The following is a 21,116-nucleotide window of genomic DNA, read 5'->3' as shown; positions in this document are numbered from 1 at the left end:
TCTAACCATCATAAACTAGCAGGTGTGGTTTTAGCCCACGGTCCTTTAGGATTTTACAGGCTGCTTGGGCTGGAGAGAAAACTTCATTCACAGAGATGTCGAAATCCATCCGCTGTAGTTTTGCCACAAACTTGTCCCTGGTGGCAAAACTAGGGTTTCTACACCCTGGGTGCAGAAACGCAGCTTCAAGCCAGATGCCTTGATCCTGTAAAAGAATTTAAAAAATGAAGAAAACAAGGTTAAACTAATAACCACAGCAGGAATCTATTAAAATGCATTATTGACAGGGTAAAGTGGCCAAGTGGGGCAAGTCTACAGACCACTGCTGTACAAAGTGCAACTGTAACTGCATGTTGAGAGTGAGATATACTATGACCCTGTCCTCATCAAATCTTGATATGTTTTTGCCAATACAGTATTTTAGAATATCTCCAAAGCAGATCACCATATTGTATAGAACATGATTACATTTAGTACTTTAAAAAAGTATCATCTAATGCTCACAAAAGCGTATGACTTTAATGTCACAGAACATGATGTCAGTGTAAAATATGTAAATAGGTCATGTATGTATGTTTTACACATATCCAATATTCCACCTGCAAGCTACTAGTCTATAAAGATGAGTATTTTATTTTGTGTTTGACTATTTTTTAAAGAAAATTTAATTCCTGTTTGTTTTCCTTTACGTTTCAATTTAATTAATGCAGGATAACTCCGACAGAATTTTTGTTCAAGAAAATACAGCGAAATAAGCGAAAAAAATCTTGTTCCATTCATTTCAATCAAAGTTCACTACAATGTCTTTCTCAACAGCACAGATGATTAATTCCTTTTCTACTATCTATATTTGCTAATTGTAATTAGTATGAATTATCAATTACGGCTAGTGGTTAATTGCCCTTCATAAAAAGAGCTCTCCTAGTTTAAATTGGACCATTAATGTAATGTAACTAATAGCACTTGCCTTTACATTACCAATACATCTTCATTGTTTTGAGCAGTAAATGTGATAGTCACTCGTAATTTAATCAAGCAATTGAGTGAAGACGTGCAGGTGGTGCCAGGGGAGTAATTATTGTTAATGAATTATGATGTGACCTTCTCAGAACAATGAGGAATTAATGCTACAACTGAGTGGCCGTACGTCACATCTGGTACTGCAAACACAAGACTTCTGCATCAGTAAAGATTACCAAACTTTCCATTTAGCACCGGTGTTCTGTACAAAAAAACAGAATCTGTTGACTCGTTAACCCCCCCACTTCCCCCAACTTCAAACACCCTCGCACAAACACCCTTTGAAACCTCAGCAATTAAACAAACCCCACTACTTCTCAGATTTTATTTCTATTATCCTACAGTTCAAGTCATGGGAGATAACAGCTTATCAGGGCTCACTGGCCACTCACCGTAACCTACATTCACAGTATGTGGAATTGCTGTTCTCAGTGCTATATACTAAATATGACTATTTCTTAGCATTTAATCAGGATATTGCCGATGACAGACTGGAAAGTCCAGCAGTTCCACACATACGGTCCAGCACAGTATGTAGTAGTAGTATCTCTTCGCCTGCTTCATTTTTAATTTTTAATTATTTTTTAAGTATAATCTTTATCGCAAAGCTACATAAGACTGGTTTGAACTGACCTTTACCTCATGTTGACAGGACGGATTGTGAGTGACAGTGTCCCTCAATTTAATTACCCTGCCTCCGATGAGCCAGCCCCTTACAAATCACCTCGAACTTTACACATCTGCTGGCTGTCAGCATCTGCCAGGCTCAGTCACCCGCACATAATCAAAAACTCTCATTATTGTTCCAGAACAGGTAAAGTGTTAGGGCAATTACTGGGCATCCAAACTGACCTTGTGAAAACCTAAAAGCCACTCGACCAGGGAGCCCCGCAAACACACTTTGGATAATCGGGGCCTCGTGGACCAATTCTACAAAACTACTGTTTATCAGCAGCTAGCAACTCTTCCGTTTATCAGACCCTTTTTTCCCCAGCAATGGACTCGAGTTCATCCACAAAGTGGGTTTATACAGTATTTATTATTGCCTCAATTTTGCATTTCCGGAAACAAATGATGTGTTTATGTTTTTCACACAAGCACACTTTTTCGCAATTTTAACAAGGAGAAAGCAAAAACTGAAATTATCATTATTGTTTTCCTTTTGACTAAGGTGGTACAGTCTTAGCTTCACTGTATTTGTCTATCTTTCATGTATGCTAATATATTATGAAATCAAAATGATACATGAGATGCACATCCTTAATTTATTGGCGAATTTAAATGTCTAAATGTTACGAATAATGCATTGTTACAGGTACGCTTCATAGTTTCATAACTTGCATTTATGGATGATCTGCATAATCTGGTAAAATGTTTTCAAATGCTATTTAAATACAGGTCACATACAAGGTAAATTGCAAATGTATTTATTTGTAATATTGAGAGAGGGTGTACAGCTAACTAAACAAGGAAATATGAGCAAAATGAGCACCTGAGGAGGATTCTACTTTATCTACCCAGACTGACTGTCCACATGATGTTAGATGCAAGAAAACATCCACAAAAAACGCTCAGCAGGCTACATTTACAGAATTGCTCAGTTATAAACCATGCTGCTTTCAGACAAATGATCTGATGCTTTGCTCCACCCCCCCTTCCCCTTGTACCAGGATTGCTTTATGGGCCAGAGGCTGGGGAAAGTGTATCATCAGCCACATGCTGTCTTGCTGTGCTAGTCTGTGATCTCCTTGCTGGAAGGCTTGGAGGCTTTTTCTTTTATCTGGACACAGACAGTCCAGCTGCTCCGATGGGCATCTTGTGGCTTGTACCTGACTCTCTTTTGTTCCAAGGCAGGAATGCCTGTTTCATGTTCTGTTAACAGATGCACTTACACTGAGTCACTCACAGGATGTTGTAAACCTCCCGCATGTTATAGCTATTCATATGGATGCTCAGCTAATGGGTGTGCTATCGGTATACAGATGTAAATCAAGATAAATACTGAGAAAGCTTTACTGAAGTTTAACCATGTTAGCCTTGTAACATACCAGTATCCTGCTGTTAGCAACAAGTGCCATGAATTGCTGGCCTCATGTTGAAGCTAAATCACTCAAAGCTATAAAAACTGGACAGAAAAGGCAATTGCATCCTCTTGAATCAAAGAAATAATCTTGTGCGGCCAGGTAACATGGTTTCAAGTCTCAGTTTGTCCCCCGACAGGTTAATGTAATAGAATAAATCAACATTAAAAAAAAAATGTATATAAAACTATAATATGGAGTAGACATTGATAGCGGGGTGTGGAATACATGAGGGCCTGACAACTCCTGCCTATGTATCGAATCAGAGCCTGGATAACATGCCAGGGAATTGCAACCCACTCTTGTTCAAGTGCCTGGAAAAGTCCTTGTAACGTCTGAGGCTCAGGGTGACGTCGTCGCAATAGTCGATCAGATCTAGTGATCAAGACGGCCAGGGAAGCACTTGAATGTTGTTCTGAGTGAGGAAAGCTGTGGTGGCCCGGGCTGTGTGCGGTCATGCATTGTCATGCTGGAAAATGACGTTATGATGGTTCATGAATGGGATCACGAGGCCGTATGATCGCACTAGCGCTGAGCTGTCAGGTTGCCTTGAACATGAACAAGGTTGGTTCTGCCACTGTCTGAGATTGCCGCCCACACCATGACACTCCCACCACCAGATCTGTCAACCTGCTGCAAAACATTCATGACGTCGACTGGATATTCGGGCTCTTCCATTTGCACATCGAAGCAGAAACCTGGATTCATCATTGAACACCACGTTTCTCCATCTTTGTATGGGCTTTGTATGTGATTATGACACCACTGAAGTCGTAGTCAATGATGTTGCAGTGTAAGAATCACTCCTCTAACTGGCCTTTTTGCTCGGATACCTGCCTCTCGTAGGCGGTTTGACAGTCTGGTCGGAAATTCTACGCATTCCTGGTACTGCAGATGTTGTAGAGGTTGCAGTGGTGATATAGGCGTATAAATCTGTCCTGGGCTGCCGTCGTCACACGTGGTCTACCAGATTTGGGGCGGTCAAGTGTTGTTCCACGTTGCTGGTATCGGTGCCAACGTCGTCCTATAGTGCTCTGGGAAATATTCAGACTGAGATTCGCCGGCTTCCAAACGTCCAATAGCATTATTCCGTTGAGCCTCGGTAAGTCTATGCATAACTTCCAATGTGTCTGCAGCGAACACCAAGACATGCAAGCTGAGAACCCTCCACTTTTATAGCAACATCTCACGTTGCATGTGCAGTGAATGCACGTGAATATTGCAAGTCTTAAGCAAATGGTGTTAATTTGGGGAATATTCACGTTTTGTCGTTTTGGCATACGTCATGCATTTTCGATCATGACAATGTGTCACTCTCTCAGCAAAACGGGTTTAAATAAAATACAATTCTTCTGATCACGTTTTGTTGCAATTTCAAGAGACTTGAAACAAATATCTGCTATGTGTTTCTTTTTTTGAAGGGTATATATATATATATATATATATATATATATATATATATATATATATATATATATATATATATATATACACACGCACACTCGTCTAGTCTGGAATGCTGTATTGTTAACAGCAATCAAATTGTAACGCCCAGGAAGTCCTGGGCTGTACTGGACATAGGGCATTATCCAAAACACTGTTGCAAAAGCGGGGAACACAATGCATTAACTTTGTGCATTGCATTGTTGCTTTACGTCTAGTACAACACCGATACTGTTCAGAAGTTAATGTAACGCAAAGTAAAACTGCACCGCAACGTAACACAAGAAACTTCACTGACGTTTCTCTCAAACTTGAGCAGTCGTCATGTTGCTTTTTACTCCACAACATGGTCAGCCAGCCTGCAGAATTCTACACGCCTGTACTGTGTCAGCTGCAAACCCCCTGAACTCATTTCATTTCCGATATTTTACAGCATTTTCTTTCGGCGCATTTCACGGTGGCATCCTCACCTTTTCACTGCTTCTACAAAACCAGGAATAGGAACTCCTCCTCATTCCCCGCTGTCATATAAAACTCCACTGATATCTAACACATCCCCTTTTAGATTGTTTATACAATCTTTCCACTCAGCCATCATGCCATGTACTACTGGCACAAACTGCGCAAACGCGACATAAATCCCAGTGTGTTCTGGGAGTTGTAGTTTTTGTGGAGCTGGGAACTTGAATGAACTGAATTGTCATTATTTGCAAGCTATACCATCTCTGTTTATTAAACAACATACAAAATAAATAAATTAATTAATTGAAAAAAAAAACACCGAATATTAAGCTCCCATCAATTTATAGGTGCAAACACAGGATTACTTATCAAACATAAACATTAGAGTTGTGAAAACCTTGAGGGTCAAAATCACCAAAATTCTAACGCATTTTTGACATAAATGTATTTGTCTGAATGATATTCAGACATGTGCAGAGTCAGGATTACATCCTTGTGACAGCATCCAGAAATTTACAAAAATGTAGACATTCTCTGTATGGTTAACACATAGGTAATATAAAAAGCCGCTATAAAGATGTGCCACATTTAAAATATAACCCTGGCGTGCATCCACTTATAAAAAGCATTGCCTTTCATTTAACTCCTCTGATACAACTTTTTGCTTCTTTCCATGCTAAAGATACCATCTACTTTGAAATACATTAAATGGACCCAGAAATTGCGGAGGTTATTTTAAACAGCATCGCTAATAGTGTAACATCTCAGCTGCCTTCAGTGATAGTCAGCATTGTGTTGGGCAGTGTTATCAGTGCCGGACACCCGCTATGAATATAGATCCTGTGCTTGTTTCAGGCATCAGTTGCCATCAGGACAAGCCAAGGCTTAAAACCACCTTGCATCAAAGCATGTAAGGAAGCGCACTGTGCTGAATTCCAATGACTGGGCATATATATATTTAATGCAATTTGTTCAAGAGATAGGTGACATTTTAAGGCTCATAGGTAAATAGATGATGGTCATTTAACACTCCTTATCAGCCGGGTATGTAGGGGCTAAAGGATTGTCGTGAGTTACTCTCTCCTCTCTGAACTTTATGGAGACGCCCTAAATTCAAATGCTTCTATGTACATAATAAAGCGCGACAAAAGACACTAGATTCATTATAACCGGTAATTACAGTTCCGGTATAGCTGTTAGATGGGGATAGGGGTTACAGCCGAACATGGTTTAACAACGAAACACGTGTTTAAACAGTGCGCCAGTGGTGTTGTTTCAGTTACAAAGTAGCCTACTGCATAGCCCGTCCTCTTGGAGAATGGGTTGTTAATTTCGTAACGTGGAACTCTCGTTGCTTTTGAATGGGGTTCTGTCGAATTCCCTTTCAAAATTGTGTGAAAGATTTATTGTGTTTTATTTTTTTTTTAGATTTGGAAAAGGATATAACCTGAATATCAATTACACATTTGCGCCATTCAATACAATCTAAAAATGTGCATGATCATGATTATATTATCTTTGGAATCTATTTATCTTCGTTAGAAATATTTATTAAGATTATATATAAAAAAAGAAAACACATGCCTATACAGACTTATTATATTCTAAATATAATCAATTGCAAATATTAAACTATCATTAATATATTAATAAACTTGCATATGATTAATAGACTTTTTGAACTGCAGTATATTCTTACAAATAGACTGGTGTTCGTATTACGTTATTTATTGGAAGCTTATACAGAATGTCTAAAATGACCGTTTATTGATATATAAACAGAAACGAAGTAAGCTTAAAAATAATTTCTGAAATGTCTGAAAAAGGGATAAATGGTTTTGAATAGACGATCGCTGTTATATATTGGCAATTAAACTTAACATGTTGTATATAACGCCCTCCCAAAATGCCAATTTAGTTTTTAAAGTGTATCCATGATTATAGGCTATCTGTTTTTTGAAGGGTGCATTACAATTCTAATTTCACACGTGGCAGAACAATGAATGCATAAATAAATAAAAAGAAAAGCTCTTCTGAAGTGCTAATGACTGATGAGTCAAACCACGTGGACATCACAATCCGTGTGCCTTCAATCGACCCAAGCTAGCCGCTCACCGGGAGACGCGACCCTCATCTTATAGACCTCTTTCACCAAGCCCTCATTTAAAGGGACATCGCCATCGAAAAGGAGGAGAGCGCACGCAACCGCACTTGCTACCAGCTATTCTGAAAGAGATATCACCCATCAGCAAAACATCGATTCTTTCCCGTTGGAACAAAGTTGATTTATTTCCAAAATATAGTGTATTGTATAGTGTCTGTGCAGACTAGAGACGTTTATCCAGCTACAATGTTGGAGCAACAGGGCAGTGGGGTCAAGATGCCACCCACTCACAGAATATCTTTCTCCATTCTAGACATCCTGGACCCAAATAAATTCACCTGTAAAAACCAGAATAATTACTCACCAGAGACCAGAGCCACTGGTACACGGAGGCTTTCACAAAACCAGGAGGAAACTTGGGAGAGAGTGGCTAAGAATGGTGCTGAAACAGATTGGAACTCTGAAGACCAGCAGCGTGGTAAGGAAAAACAAACAGGCATTATTTTAATGTCCTGTACTGCATACAGGATACTGGAGATGTCTGTCTCAGAGGCGGGTGTTGGTGAAGTAATTCAGTAGATTATGTTAAGTGTTAAGAAACGTGTGTGTGTGTGTTTTTTTTTTTTAAGGCAAGGAAAGCAGATGCTGACCATGATAAGACCCAGAATAGCATAGCAGTAGGTCTTTTTTATGGGAAGAAAGCATCAGAATACAGAAAACGGGTTTTTTGATAAGCAGATTATTTAAATAAAAAATGTAGGTTTAAATAATTATTTTCATTTTCATTTGCAGTGATAGGGGTGGCTATTAAAATGCAAGGGTTAAATGTTTCGTTGTAATACCTTATCTTCATTCTAAATAGTACAGTAGGCCTATTATGAATATTCTAAGTTTCTAAACTTAGTATATTCTTGACCTTCTTTAATTCCATTTGACGTACCTTATTACCATTGAAGCGATCGCATTTAGTTGTTTATATCTCAGTTGGAAATGATTGGCACCAGGACAGTCAGGTTGGGTAATTGTTTAAATCGTCCCATTGAGGATGCCTCAGCTCACTTTGATCGATATCCCATTACTGACTCCTGCATATCTCCTTCTAGCAGCTTGCAGGTACAAACTTCAAATCCCATCCATGTCTGATCCTAAATACTGTTCGATTAAAACTTATCTTTAATAGATTACATTTATCGATCTGCCAACAAATATGAAACTCCATTAGCACGTCATGGCCAGATAGGGAGTGCTGGAATTGGTCTGTATGGCTTTCCGCAACATGACCATTTATAGCGATTTTCTGATATATAAATAATTAAGGGATTACGTTTTCCCCACTCCTGGAAGAAAGCGCAACAGATGTGCGTGTGTGTGCGCGATCGCGTGTGAGTGTGTGTGTGTGTGCGTGCGTGCGTGCGTGTGTGTAGATTTATCAAGCGATAATTAAAAACACTGTACTAAGCAAAGTTTCAGTAATAAATGGCCTCTTATAATATATTAGTGCACATTTCGTTTTCTAGTCTACAGACGAAAACACATGTTTTAAAAGAAATGGCACAAGAGATAGAGAACAAATAAAAACGAGGCAATCAAAAAACATAACCTAATAAACTAGTTTATGAGATTATCCTGTTCTGTTTTACATAATACATGTATTGCTTACACGATGGTGAACATATATTTTAGTTGCCCTGTACAAACCTAATGTGGGAATTTAACCAATAATTCAATTCAGATTTGTGTTTGAGTGTTTGCAACATTTATTTCGCAGTGTAGATAATACTGCAGTGTTATACTGTAATATCAGATAACATTTTAACACAATTCGAGACATTTTGTGGAGTAGTGGTTAGGGCTCTGGACTCTTGACCGGAGGGTTGTGGGTTCAACCCCCAGTGGGGGACACTGCTGTTGTACCCTTGAGCAAGGTACTTTACCTAGATTGCTCCAGTAAAAACCCAAATGTATAAATGGGTAATTGTATGTAAAATAATGTGATATCTGTATAATGTGAAATAATGTATAATGTGATATCTTGTAACAGTTGTAAGTCGCCCTGGATAAGGGCGTCTGCTAAGAAATAAATAATAATAATAAAAGAGCACACACAGTAAAAATGCAAGACAGTAACTGATGTAAATAATGGACAGTACAAATCTGAGGTGTATGCCTACTATGAAAACAATGGCTTTTTTTATTTAACAAAAAAAGTATATTTTTCTTTTTTTAATTCAAAACGTTTGTTTTTGCAGGTAAAGAAGAAAGAGGCGAACAACTTGGTACTGTAATACAAAAAGGCCACTCAGACAAACCCGAGGAACGCTCCCTACTGACCGATACAGAACCCGAGGTCTCATTGGAGACAGATATCAAAGACGGAGATGACAACGGCGAACTCGAAGTTGATGATTCTCAGGATTCCTTGAAACAAAAAAGACGCAGCAGGTCTGACCAAGGTTGCGCAAAGCCGAGGCGCGCGAGGACTGCCTTTACCTACGAGCAATTGGCGGCGCTGGAAAACAAATTCGGATCAACACGGTACCTGTCGGTGTGCGAACGCCTCAACCTCGCCTTGTCTCTCAGCCTGACAGAAACCCAAGTCAAAATCTGGTTTCAGAACAGGAGGACCAAGTGGAAGAAGCAAAACCCAGGGGCCGACAATATAATACAGACTGGAGCCAACTCACTGACCACTGTCGGTTGTAGTCCAAGTCACCCTGGGTCCAGTGGTCTCAACTTCCAGACTTTTCATACTTTCAACCCAGGGAATATGCTCTTTCCCACAACTGGTGCAGTGCCGTTATCATCCACTGGAGGACTCCTCAATCCTTTTTTAAACACGGCTTACCTACCACCATCATTTTACACACCCCATTTATGAACTACTAAAAAATGGAGGTACCGTACTTTAAGAAGGTTCAAGAACAAGCATGGGATAGTTACCATTGTAAATAACAACAATAATAATAATAATAATAATAATAATAATAATAATAATAATAATAATAATAATAATAAAAAAAATCACAACTCTGGACTTCTTGCTAATAATGAAGGTGTCGGCTTTCAACGATATGTTCAGTCTGTAGCATATTGACTTTAAATTGCATTTTCAGGAATCATTTTATTTTTGAAAAAGTATTGATTATTGTGCTGGTATTTGTAATGAGTAGAATTGTAGTATTTTGTCTATACTGTCCATTTGTTTGAAACGATATGAAAATATAATTCACTACCTTTGAGGCTTCCACCACAGAGATGCATGCTTCCAAATACAGAAGTGTTTACTCCAGTCTTTAATTCATTCTTAATCTGGGACTGTGTTGAGATCAACCTCTTCATCCATATGTCACATTACACTTTTACTTATCTAGAGAAGTGCTTAATCAATTGTGATGAAAATTGGCCTGGACATGAAGGCATCTGTCCATCTACCTGTATGTTAAATTTACATTTTTACATGTAAATAAAAGATGTAGGCCATGGTGAGCTACTGATATGCTTGTATTTTCTTTCTACTTTCAAAATGGGAGTTAACGAGAGACTATACATTAAAGAGTAAACACGTGTTCAAAGTGTATTTATCCTTACATAAACAGTTCAAACTCGATGTAATGCATCCGATATCATATTACATGTATGAGATCATTCATTCCACCTTTTTGGATATACATGTACATGTTGGTATGTATATGTCAAAACGGCACTTCGTTTTTTTATTTAAACGCCTATGATTGCATTCAAGAAAGATGTATTATCTGTCTCTAGAAGCACACAAAATGAGTATTTATGTGCAACAAATTTTGCTGAAAATTCAGGACCAAAAATTGTTAACAGCATATAGTTTGTTTTATAAAACAAGTGTCATTGTTTGTCGGTAAATGTTAAGAAACAGTAAACTTTTATTTTTTCCCTAAAGTAATTTGAATTGTGTGTATGTCTTTTAATCTATAAAAGAGTAAAGCTACATATGTCATTTTAATTTAGCCCAGTGTGTCCTCTACTGGCCATAGTGTGCAATTGCACATTCAGTATCAAACAGCATGCATACCAGGGGGCGATCCAAAGGTAAGTATCTGTGTTTATAGAAGTTTCTTCTGCTATTGTGTACATGGCTCTTTTTGATACAATGCTGTCAGCTTATGTACAACTAAGAACATTATGTGCCCTGCTAGTACATCTAGACCTCATGCAACCCAGTGCCCTCCACAAACCCACTGCAGGTTATTGCTGTTTTTACACAATACAGAGTTCCTGCCATATGGACTTTATAGCATTATGAGAATGAAACGTTTCAAAAAGTAAATATTTTTATTTATTTATTTTTGTTAAATTTTTTGCACAACGAATCCCTCAGGTGTGTTGATCCCTCTTCATCTGTATAACACAGACCTATTAAATGATTAAACACAGTGCCGCCCCTATGTTCAGACGTCAATACGAGTGACGTACGAGCCAGATAAATATTAGACTCCTCTGCTTGTGAGTACTAGTCAGGCGACAGCAAACAAGGAGTGACCAAAGGAAACGTGTTTGCTAGACGTTGAAATATACAGGTAATTTTTGAAACGGATAGACGGTTAAAAGAACGGGGTAAACATAGTTGTTGCCAGAAAGAAGTAATATTTTAAATGCATCATGTCTGTTGGTGAACCTAGTGCTTTGACCGTATCTTCAAGAGAGCAAAACCATCATAAAACCGAATACCACACTTGCCAGTTAAATAAGTATTAGTTGTGTCTGCCTCTTCAGTTTTCACACCAGTCGGTTACGTAGTAAGTTTACATTTTTGAGGGCATGCTTAGTTGGTATTGATGTGATTGCGTTTTTGTGCAGCAGTTTTTTTTCCCCATACAGACAATCCAGCCAGTTTTAACTGAACCGTAACGTGACTTTACAGTTGCGTTTAGTAATATAGCCTACTGTAAAGTACAAAAACAGATAGTGTTGCCCTACTACTAGGTGTACAAACTGAAGTGATGTGTTGGGATGTCGATTATTTACAGTGACAACCATTGGGTGAAATTATATTAATTCTCGTACGTCGTGTCATGTTTTTACGATACATATGAGCAGGATTTTAGCATGCTGTGATTTAGTTCGCTTCCCGATTGTCTCAATTAAGAAAACAATTTAAATGACAGACACAAACAAAGCTATTGCATTTAGAGACGCTGGCTTAATCGCGTTGATCATTGGTGTAATTTTTTTAAGTTATACACCTAATTTTTAAACTACTGACTACCTAAAAACCCTCTCGCAACGTGACCGATGGATCACACATACGGGTTTTTGGTAAACGGTGGGTACAGTAGTCTTATTTTGTAACCTCACTTATTATTATTAATATCTTCGAAACACCCGTTTGGATACATTTAAAAACTGTTTTCATACATCATTCCTACGCTTTCTAGGAGTAGACCACATTTGTAATGCAAAGAAATACCGGTTTTCTGTTGCGCGCTAGTAGAATTTAGTTGAACTGCGCATGTTTGACTAGTTTTGCTCATACATGCGTAAATGCCAAGTCAAAAGACCCTCTCATAATCATTGTTAAAATTGTCGGTTTTATTCAAAGTATCATTAAATAAATATTGTTAAAAGTAAAAGTTAAATCGGAACAACATTTTAAATCCAATGTATTCCTCGTTCATGTTGATGCTAAGAATAGGAATACCGTATTAGGCAGTGAGGGAACTAGAACCTGCTGTATGTTTGGCTCTCCAAGGGGGCGGCACTCATGCGATTTCTACAGCATGCTGATCTTACTTAAGCAACGTTGGCTGTTGTCCAATGTGGGTGTGATGGGGGAGTGTAATCCACTGTCCTATCCTCTTGAAGCAGTTTGACAAATGAAATATTTGCATGCTCTATCCTAGACTTGGCAGTAGAGTTTTGCTTGGTTGTCTTTGGCAGACCTGTTACAATTGTAATTGTACCATATCATTGACTAATTACAGTTCAATTACACACCTTTCCACACAGTTCCATGTTTTGTTTTACACTGAGCGATCATTCTGGTATTTTCAACCACTTTTCAGTGGTCGAATTTGTCAGAAGAAAACTTCTATAATAGGTTTCTGTATTTGTACCTGTGATTATTGCATGTTAATGAGTGTGGTTTGTTGCATTTTAGAATAATTTGAATCATATGCAATTACTGCAGCATAGTTGTAAGTGAACAAAACATCATTGTAATTTCAGCAATACAATATGCTGCTGTAATTATAATTGATCCCCATGTCTGGTCCTTGGGTTGGTTTATTAAAGTGACCATGTAGAAAGTGCGTCACCACGAGTTGATTTTACCAGTATATGTGGATCAGAGAAACCTTGAAATATGTAGTGCTCTTGCCAACTGCATGTGTGCACCTTGTCACAGTAATTATATGTAATGTCCCTATAATTTAACTCCCCAATATGTAAGAAACATACATTCCAGCCTTCCTGAAGGTCAATAATAATCTTTGGACAAACAGTCTATTTGTTTTGGGAATTGCATTTGTTAGCTTTCTTGCGTTCTGTAATATTTTGGAATCCAGGTTCATATCATGCTACAGGGTAGCGGGACTGATAGATATTTGAGAGTTGTAAACCTTGTAACCTTTACCATGTATCTTTCAAAGTGCTACAAATGCAGATGGGATAGTATTATGAATGCAATTCAGCACCCTCATTGTATTTTGCTTGAATAAGAAATGCTATGTTATCACATTACTCTGTGTGGGGGGCCCCTTTGTTTTGAGCTAATACAGTAGCTGAGTTTTCTAAAAACAGATCTGCACAGCAGCAGCCAAGATCTGTTTGTGTAATTTAAGACTGTTTTACAACTAAAGGTATAGTCATGTCTTCTCGGTGACATGCCCAGCTGGTGACACTCATGGCTCCTGTATGTGTTAAAGTAAACCAGGTAGCTGAAATAAAAACTAAATGCTGTTAATAATAATACTTTTATTTCCACCCCTAGAAACGCTCTTCAAAAAACAGCCCTGCAAAGATGTTTTCCAAGCTGAGTGTTTGTGCGAGCTTGGCCACGCCAGTGCTCAGCCGCCAGATGCACATGGTGGTCTGTCCTGCATCGACGGCTGCCTCAAAGCTTAAGAATATGGAGAAATCCTTATCTGCAGAGGAGGTGTTTGCTCGGGAGGAAAAATATGGTGCCCACAATTACCACCCGCTGCCTGTGGCTCTGGAGCGTGGCGAAGGTATGTAATTGTATAACCAAAGTAAGGCTGGAATTGTCTTGGTATTTTCTTTGGTAAATCAAATAACAGATGCGCAGCAAAGTTTCAATACTTGTGGCCAACAGTACTGCTTGGGTTGCTTTATCCCAAGTATGTAAACAATGCTTTATCAAATAATACAAATAAATCTGACATTTAATATAACGTCCATTATTTAGTAATTTGCTGCTGCGGTTGTGTGCCTTCCAGACTTGGCTGTGGTGAAGCCCATTTATCATGCCCACCACTAGAAGTTTGATCCTTTCACTATCCTTTGATTGAGGGTCATAGAACCGCACTTAACCCCCCCCCCCCCCCCCCCCAAACAGGCTTCCAAAGGCTCAGGTGTGATCCTATGACTTGGGAAACAGGAAGGAAATGTGGCCTTTAGTCACTGTCCTAAATAAGGATAATAAAACAACAAAGGACTTGTTGAGACTGTTATGCTACGGTACTACGTGGTAACAAATGAAAGTAGTTGTGATAATAATTATACTTTCTCTAGGTGTGTCACCAAAGGCACAATCTGAAATAATGTTACTTTTTTCATTGAAGGAGTTTATGTGTGGGATGTTGAAGGCAGAAGGTATTTTGACTTTCTGAGTGCTTACAGTGCAGTGAACCAGGGACACTGCCATCCAGAGATCATTTCGGCTCTGAACGCACAGGCCACAAGACTTGCACTGACCTCGCGAGCATTTTACAATAATGTGCTGGGGGAGTATGAGGAGTACATCACCAGTCTCTTCAAATACAACAAAGTGCTGCCAATGAATACAGGTATAATAACCTTTTTCAACCACTAGCATTTTATTAAGCCATTTCAATTTTAAACTAAAATATAGTGATTTAAATACATGTCAATTGTTAGTCGCAGAACATAATACACTTTGACATGGGAAGGCTAAACGTAAAGATGGCTGTTGTAACAGTCAATATGTGTTTGTTACGAATGGACCTCATCCATAACTTCAGATATCTAAATCATAAGGTAAAACTAATCACTGATGAGGAAAATAAGTTTTAGCTAACTTATTGTTTTTTTTTTTGGTTTTGTTTTTTTTTCCCCTCTCAGGTGTAGAAGCTGGAGAAACTGCTTGCAAGCTGGCCCGCAAATGGGCATACACTGTCAAGGGAGTTCCAAAATACAAAGCAAAAATTATCTTTGCAAGTAGGTTGAATTTTTTTTTTTAATATATCAGATCAATATTTGGACTTTGATCTGTGGAGTAGACTTTGTTTTGTTTTACAGATGGCAATTTCTGGGGGAGGACATTAGCCGCTATCTCCAGTTCCTCAGATCCCAGCAGTTATGATGGATTTGGTCCGTTCATGCCTGGCTTTGAGATTATCCCGTACAACGACATACCAGCTCTAGAGGTACAGTAATAAAATAAAAAATAAATAAAATTAAAAAAATTGCCTTTTCACACATCCTTCCTAGAATGTTCATTTTTCTAGATTTACTCCAAAATGCATTGTGCATTATTTATTTGAGAAAGGAAGATACGATGTTAAATATTGCAAAAGCAGCTGTAAAGAATCATTTACAGAATTTCTGCTCCCTATAATTGCCAAAAGTCAGTAGTCCTTGGTAATTCCATCTGCATTGAATGGCATTGCTTTAATATAGTATTATGCCTATTGAAATGGATATTTTATGCAAATGTGCACAAGCCAACATGCAAGGAATTTAAAACTATATTATAACTATAACCCAAAGCATCTTATAATGTGGTTTTATAAAACACAAAAAAGCATTTTTGCTATGAAACGTAGTTGATTTGAATGAGTTTCTTTGTAAAGTGCTTTGACTGTTAAAGGCATAAATCAATATAGTGATTGTTTGTCTGTGTGGCAGGAGGACAGGTAAATAAAAATGCTGTACCTTCATATTTGAACAGCGTGCACTTCAGGATCAGAATGTTGCAGCATACATGGTGGAACCCATTCAGGGTGAAGCGGGAGTGCTTGTTCCTGATGAAGGCTACTTGACCAAAGTGAGAGAGCTGTGCACCAGACACAATGTAAGTTTATATTTCCACTTAAAACTGCTGTTGTGTTGATGAATAGAAAAGAACACCTGGAAACTATGTTGGCTATACCCATTTTTATTATTTATGTAAAAGACTAATTGATTAATCCTTGCAGCTGTCTCCCACCCTGCCCTTCCTTAATGTTTCAGATCTTCAAATTGTTTATCGGCTTGTATGCCACAAATGACTCGTGGATTTAAGGAGCTTGTTGTAAAAACAACAAAGGAACATTAGGTTGGTGCCGTTACATTTTTGTGGCCTCTTGTTTCAAGAGTACTAGTAATCTATCCACACCACCTAAATAGTGAGCAGGTAGTAGTGTGGTGTATATTGGTGGATTCTTCTGCTGACCATGTGGTCTGCTTTTTGGGTAAGGAAAGCTCTTGCATTTGGTCATGCACTTGTCCACACTGCCATCATGTGGTCAGATGTGAAGCGTGACGGTGGCAACACTGCTCACATCCATGGTGTCCATCTGTGTGCTGGTAATAAAGCTAGACTATTTTTTAGCTTTTACAGAAAGACCTTTTCTGTATAAATATTTGTTGGTTTCTGTTTTTAGTATGTGTACTTTTTTATCACTAAATACAGGACAGTAAAAAGGTGGACTGCTTAAAATTCTCTTCCATATTCAGGTCCTGTTTATTGCGGACGAGGTACAGACAGGGCTGGCTAGAACTGGCCGGAGACTGGCGGTCGACCATGAAAACATCAGGCCTGACATTGTTCTGCTAGGCAAGGCTTTGTCAGGAGGAGTTTATCCAGTAAGTAGCTGAAGAACACAGATCTGGTCTATCTGGCTACACCACCCAAAATCTGTGTGAAACTCAGCTGTGTTTTTAGCAGCAGGTATTTCTCTGAAACTTCTTTTAAGTACTAGGATATCTGTCATTGCAAAATATATTCCCCAAGATATCTGTAATCTAAATCTTTGTTTGCTCCATTTTAAGCTTTTTCTTTTTAAATACAGGTTTCTGCAGTGCTGTGTGATGATGAGGTCATGTTGACTATCAAGCCTGGTGAACATGGCTCTACTTACGGAGGAAATCCATTGGCATGTCGGGTAGCTATTGCAGCTCTTGAGGTGTGTATTTTATCCATCTGTCTGTATCTATATAAAGTTTTAAAACATTTTTTTAAGGTGAACAGCCATTGTTGGGGATGGCAGCATTTTCTACTGCAGTACAAGCAGGATTTTGCCTGTAAAGTAATCTGCTGTAGTGGTAGACTAGTGGTAATGTTTGATAGGTTCTTGATTGTGGGGAAATAACCTTGTCGTGTGGGCTTGTGGAAATGTATATCTTGGAAGGGGAATGAGTTACTTTTTAATGTGTTTTAATAAAAGTGTTTTAAACATTGATTCAAAGCAGTTATTACAACATATATTTCTAGATGAAATATACAAGTCTATTAGTCATCGATATCAGCATAGTGTGATCAGTACTACCTGAGATATCGGGAGCCCTCTTGGGTCAGTATGGAGATGTCTTCAAAAGATTTAAATCCCAAGTGACTCTTTGTCTGCATCCAAGTAAGTTGAGCATTGCAAATCCAAACACAGTAGAGGCTTTCAAGGCCAGGGAGAGTAACTGGAAGGTAAATCCATTCATCTGTTCGAAATATCTATTTATCACGATTTAAAAAAAAAAAAAAATGTAATTGAATTTTTTTTATGTAACAGTGATAACAAATTTTCAAATCGCAGGTTCTTGAAAAGGAGAAGCTGGCTGAAAATTCAGAAAAGATGGGAAAAATCCTTCGATCAGAGTTGATGAAACTGCCCAGAGACATTGTAGTGGCTGTTAGAGGGAAAGGATTGCTGAACGCCATAGTCATCAAGGAAACCAAAGGTATACTTCTGAATGGACTCCCTTCTATGAAATCATTACCCCAACGTTTCAGGTTGCTTATGACTGAATGTGGAGATCTTCCAACAGTATATATGCAACTTGGTTTCCAGTGAAGCCCAATGCCTTGTGCCCAGTTTTACAGCAGCTGTGAAAAACGTGACAACGGACCGTAAAATGTATTCTGCACCGTGAAATCTGGTCTCTTTTGTGTACTTTTACCCTGCACTAAAATCCAATTAAGTTATATGTACCGTTACAACTTCCTGATGCGATTTGTTGGCTTATTTCAATTTAAAAAAGATGTCCAGTTCATCATGAACTGGACAGGATTTATTGATTGACAGTTGACAACAGCCAATAAGTGCGCTCTGCTCGCTGATTGGTATACATGGGCACACTGGGCGGGTTTAGTACAAAAAAATAAATATGTCTGTAACTTCATGTTTTATTTATTTCTTAGCCTCTGGATATATTGTCCAGCTACAGACCCGTCCCTAGCTCAGCTCTGTCTGTTAATTCCAACGAACTTGTGGATGCAGAGAGAGCTGTGTCTAAATACGGACAGGTATTTACACCGCAGAGACAGGGAATGAAGACAAACAGCATTTCGGAATAGTTTTTGAGTTACTGTTGCATACAATGGCGTTTAAAACCAGAACAGTGTTGTGTGCTTTTTTTCCCCTCTTAGACCTAAACTGTGTTTTTTTTTTTTTAAATAACAATAACAGAAACTCAACATTCATAGAGCGATCCTCTGGATTTCAACTTCTTTTTCATTTAGCATTTCTACTTTGTTAGTCACATGCTTTTATTAAGTTCAGGGCTTTATATTTTGCTGTTTAACTACATGTTCATATTTTGTTACACCACCAAGATTTAGATAGCTGAAAACCGTAAAATCTAAGATTTAAAAAAATGTTATGACTGTGAAATTTACGGAAAATGTACCGTGAATTTGGTAGGGCCCTAGGCATAGTACTGCTGTGGCTGTACATAGGCCTCTTCTTATTACCACCAGACCAAACTAGTGTGGGTAAATCGTCAATCTGAATTCTGCTACTTAAAATGGTAAGTTTATATATTAAAAAAAAAAAAAAAAAAAAAAAAATTAATAACATCTTTATTATCTAAATATTAACCCAAACTTTTTTTCTTTTTTCTTTTTTGTGTATTGTTAGGCTACGATGCCTGGAAGGTATGCCTGCGCTTGCGTGATAATGGGCTCCTGGCAAAGCCCACTCATGGGGACATCATTAGACTAGCACCGCCTCTTGTGATCAAGGAGGATCAAGTGCGAGAGTGTGCTGAAATCATTCAGAAGACAATCTTGTCCTTTTAGACTTTACTTGCTTATAGGTCACATTTTTTTGTCGCTGTAGTCGTATAACTTAAAATCCTCTCCAAAGCCAGTCTATTTAAATATATTTGTGTGATTTGTGTTAGATGTATGCACAGGATGAGCTGTCTAAACCAGGCGTCTCCAGCTCTGGTCCTGGAGAGCCCCTCTCCAGCAGGTTTTATAGGTGTCTTTACATCATCAGTGGCTAAAGATCTGGAACACCTGTTAATCTTGACTAATTAAGCCAATAATTGGTTCAGTTAAGTAACTGAGAGATTGGTTAAAATGAAAACCAGCAGCCCCTCCTCTAAACCCTTACCAACAAACTCAACAAGAACGTACACAAGCCATTACAAGCAAAAACAAAATAAGCTTATACATATTTTTTTTTTATAAAATAGCAATTTGAGCACTTGTTCATCTTTCCTGGCAATGTTTTACCCCTATAAACATGTAATACATTTTTCATGATCAATATATGCAAAGCCTTTGAAATGGTAGTTGCAGGATATACGATATTTAAAACATCACTGCACAGCCATTGGGTATATTTTAGGGATTCTGATTTTTACTGTTTACAGGTTAAAATATATATGCACAACAGTAATGAAAGGATCTTTTAGGTTATTAACTAAAGTTTTTTGCCGCCTGTCACGGCTGAAATTGGGTTGAACTCTAATTCTTAATGTCATTTGGGGATTTGTCAGGTAAATGCTTAAGATCAGAAATCCTAGATACTTTAATGGCCTTTTTACTGATGTTTCCCTACTGTTACTGGGTTCAGTAAGTTGAGGACTGTGAAACCAGCCACTGGGGAGCTGAACTGTATTTTATTTTAGTTTTTTTTGAGCATTACACTTCAGCCATCAACACCAGGCAGAAGGATATCTACATCATCATATGGAAGGAAACGCAAATGGATGGAGACACAGATGGATCACATTAGTTTACTGTAAAGCTATGTCTTAGTTGGTGCTTATCTTGGCGAGAGCCGTGTTCAAATCAGCATGAAGTTTTAACATCTACTCTCGTGTAATGGAAATAATAATTTAGCACGCTATTTCTTTAAAAAGGTAAAAACGTTATTTAAATATATGGCTAGTTTGAGCACGCATTGAATACATAAAAGGAAATGTTTTGTTGGCATTTCAAACTTTTAAATCTTTTAGTTTTATTTAATTAATGATATTCATGCCTGTTGCTACTGTAAAATGTAGTTCTGGTGTGCTTTATTTTTATTATTATTATTATTATTTGTGTGTGTATTTTGCAGAATTCAATTCAAAATTGTTAACAAATTAAAATTCTAAATTTAAGAGTATTATATTCTCTGAATAAATGTGTGCTTTATTTGTTTGTTTGGTCTGAACATACAGTACATTTAAGCTAAACCATTACACTTTTAGTCTATTCAAGTGTAATGATCTTATCCTTGGTCAGATACTTGTATGTAGGTTTTGTTTCTTTTGTCCAGCGGATTTAGTATGAGGCTTTTGCAAGAAGGTGGAGGCATGGATATTGAGGAGGGAACTTGGATAGAGAGATTTAATACCATACCAGC

General features: G+C 38.0%; 2 protein-coding genes across 2 annotated transcripts; both read left to right on the top strand.

Moving 5' to 3' along the window:
• Window positions 1-3,884: 3,884 nt before the first annotated feature.
• Window positions 3,885-10,060, top strand: LOC117417878 (NK1 transcription factor-related protein 2-like). The gene is made up of 4 exons (XM_034030263.3): window positions 3,885-3,894; window positions 4,132-4,203; window positions 7,424-7,588; window positions 9,360-10,060. Exons 1-4 carry the CDS (start codon window positions 3,885-3,887, stop codon window positions 9,986-9,988), a joined length of 876 nt encoding a protein of 291 aa, XP_033886154.3. The 3' UTR covers window positions 9,989-10,060.
• Window positions 10,061-11,559: 1,499 nt separating this feature from the next.
• LOC117417944 (ornithine aminotransferase, mitochondrial-like) lies at window positions 11,560-20,881 on the top strand. Its single transcript, XM_034030369.3, has 10 exons — window positions 11,560-11,663; window positions 14,075-14,312; window positions 14,886-15,110; window positions 15,406-15,501; window positions 15,583-15,710; window positions 16,235-16,357; window positions 17,002-17,130; window positions 17,337-17,450; window positions 18,072-18,216; window positions 19,395-20,881. The coding sequence occupies exons 2-10, from the start codon at window positions 14,105-14,107 to the stop codon at window positions 19,553-19,555; spliced, it is 1,329 nt and encodes a 442-aa protein (XP_033886260.2). The 5' UTR covers window positions 11,560-11,663; window positions 14,075-14,104; the 3' UTR covers window positions 19,556-20,881.
• The last annotated feature ends 235 nt before the right edge of the window (window positions 20,882-21,116 follow it).

Source organism: Acipenser ruthenus, chromosome 13 (genome assembly GCF_902713425.1).
Source record: "Acipenser ruthenus chromosome 13, fAciRut3.2 maternal haplotype, whole genome shotgun sequence".
NCBI lineage: Eukaryota > Metazoa > Chordata > Actinopteri > Acipenseriformes > Acipenseridae > Acipenser > Acipenser ruthenus.
The sequence above is the reverse complement of the archived record's forward strand: the minus strand, read 5'-3'. Positions and strand labels throughout refer to the sequence as shown.

Bases quoted from the DNA above. Each gene is read 5' to 3' on its own strand.
- LOC117417878 (XM_034030263.3), top strand. The intron at 4,204-7,423 runs GTAAGTCTATGC...TCTCCATTCTAG, and splicing joins CATTATTCCGTTGAGCCTCG to ACATCCTGGACCCAAATAAA. The intron at 7,589-9,359 runs GTAAGGAAAAAC...TTGTTTTTGCAG, and splicing joins CTCTGAAGACCAGCAGCGTG to GTAAAGAAGAAAGAGGCGAA.
- LOC117417944 (XM_034030369.3), top strand. From the start codon at position 14,105: ATGTTTTCCAAGCTGAGTGTTTGTGCGAGCTTGGCCACGCCAGTGCTC. The intron at 14,313-14,885 runs GTATGTAATTGT...TTTTCATTGAAG, and splicing joins GGCTCTGGAGCGTGGCGAAG to GAGTTTATGTGTGGGATGTT. The intron at 16,358-17,001 runs GTAAGTTTATAT...TTCCATATTCAG, and splicing joins AGCTGTGCACCAGACACAAT to GTCCTGTTTATTGCGGACGA.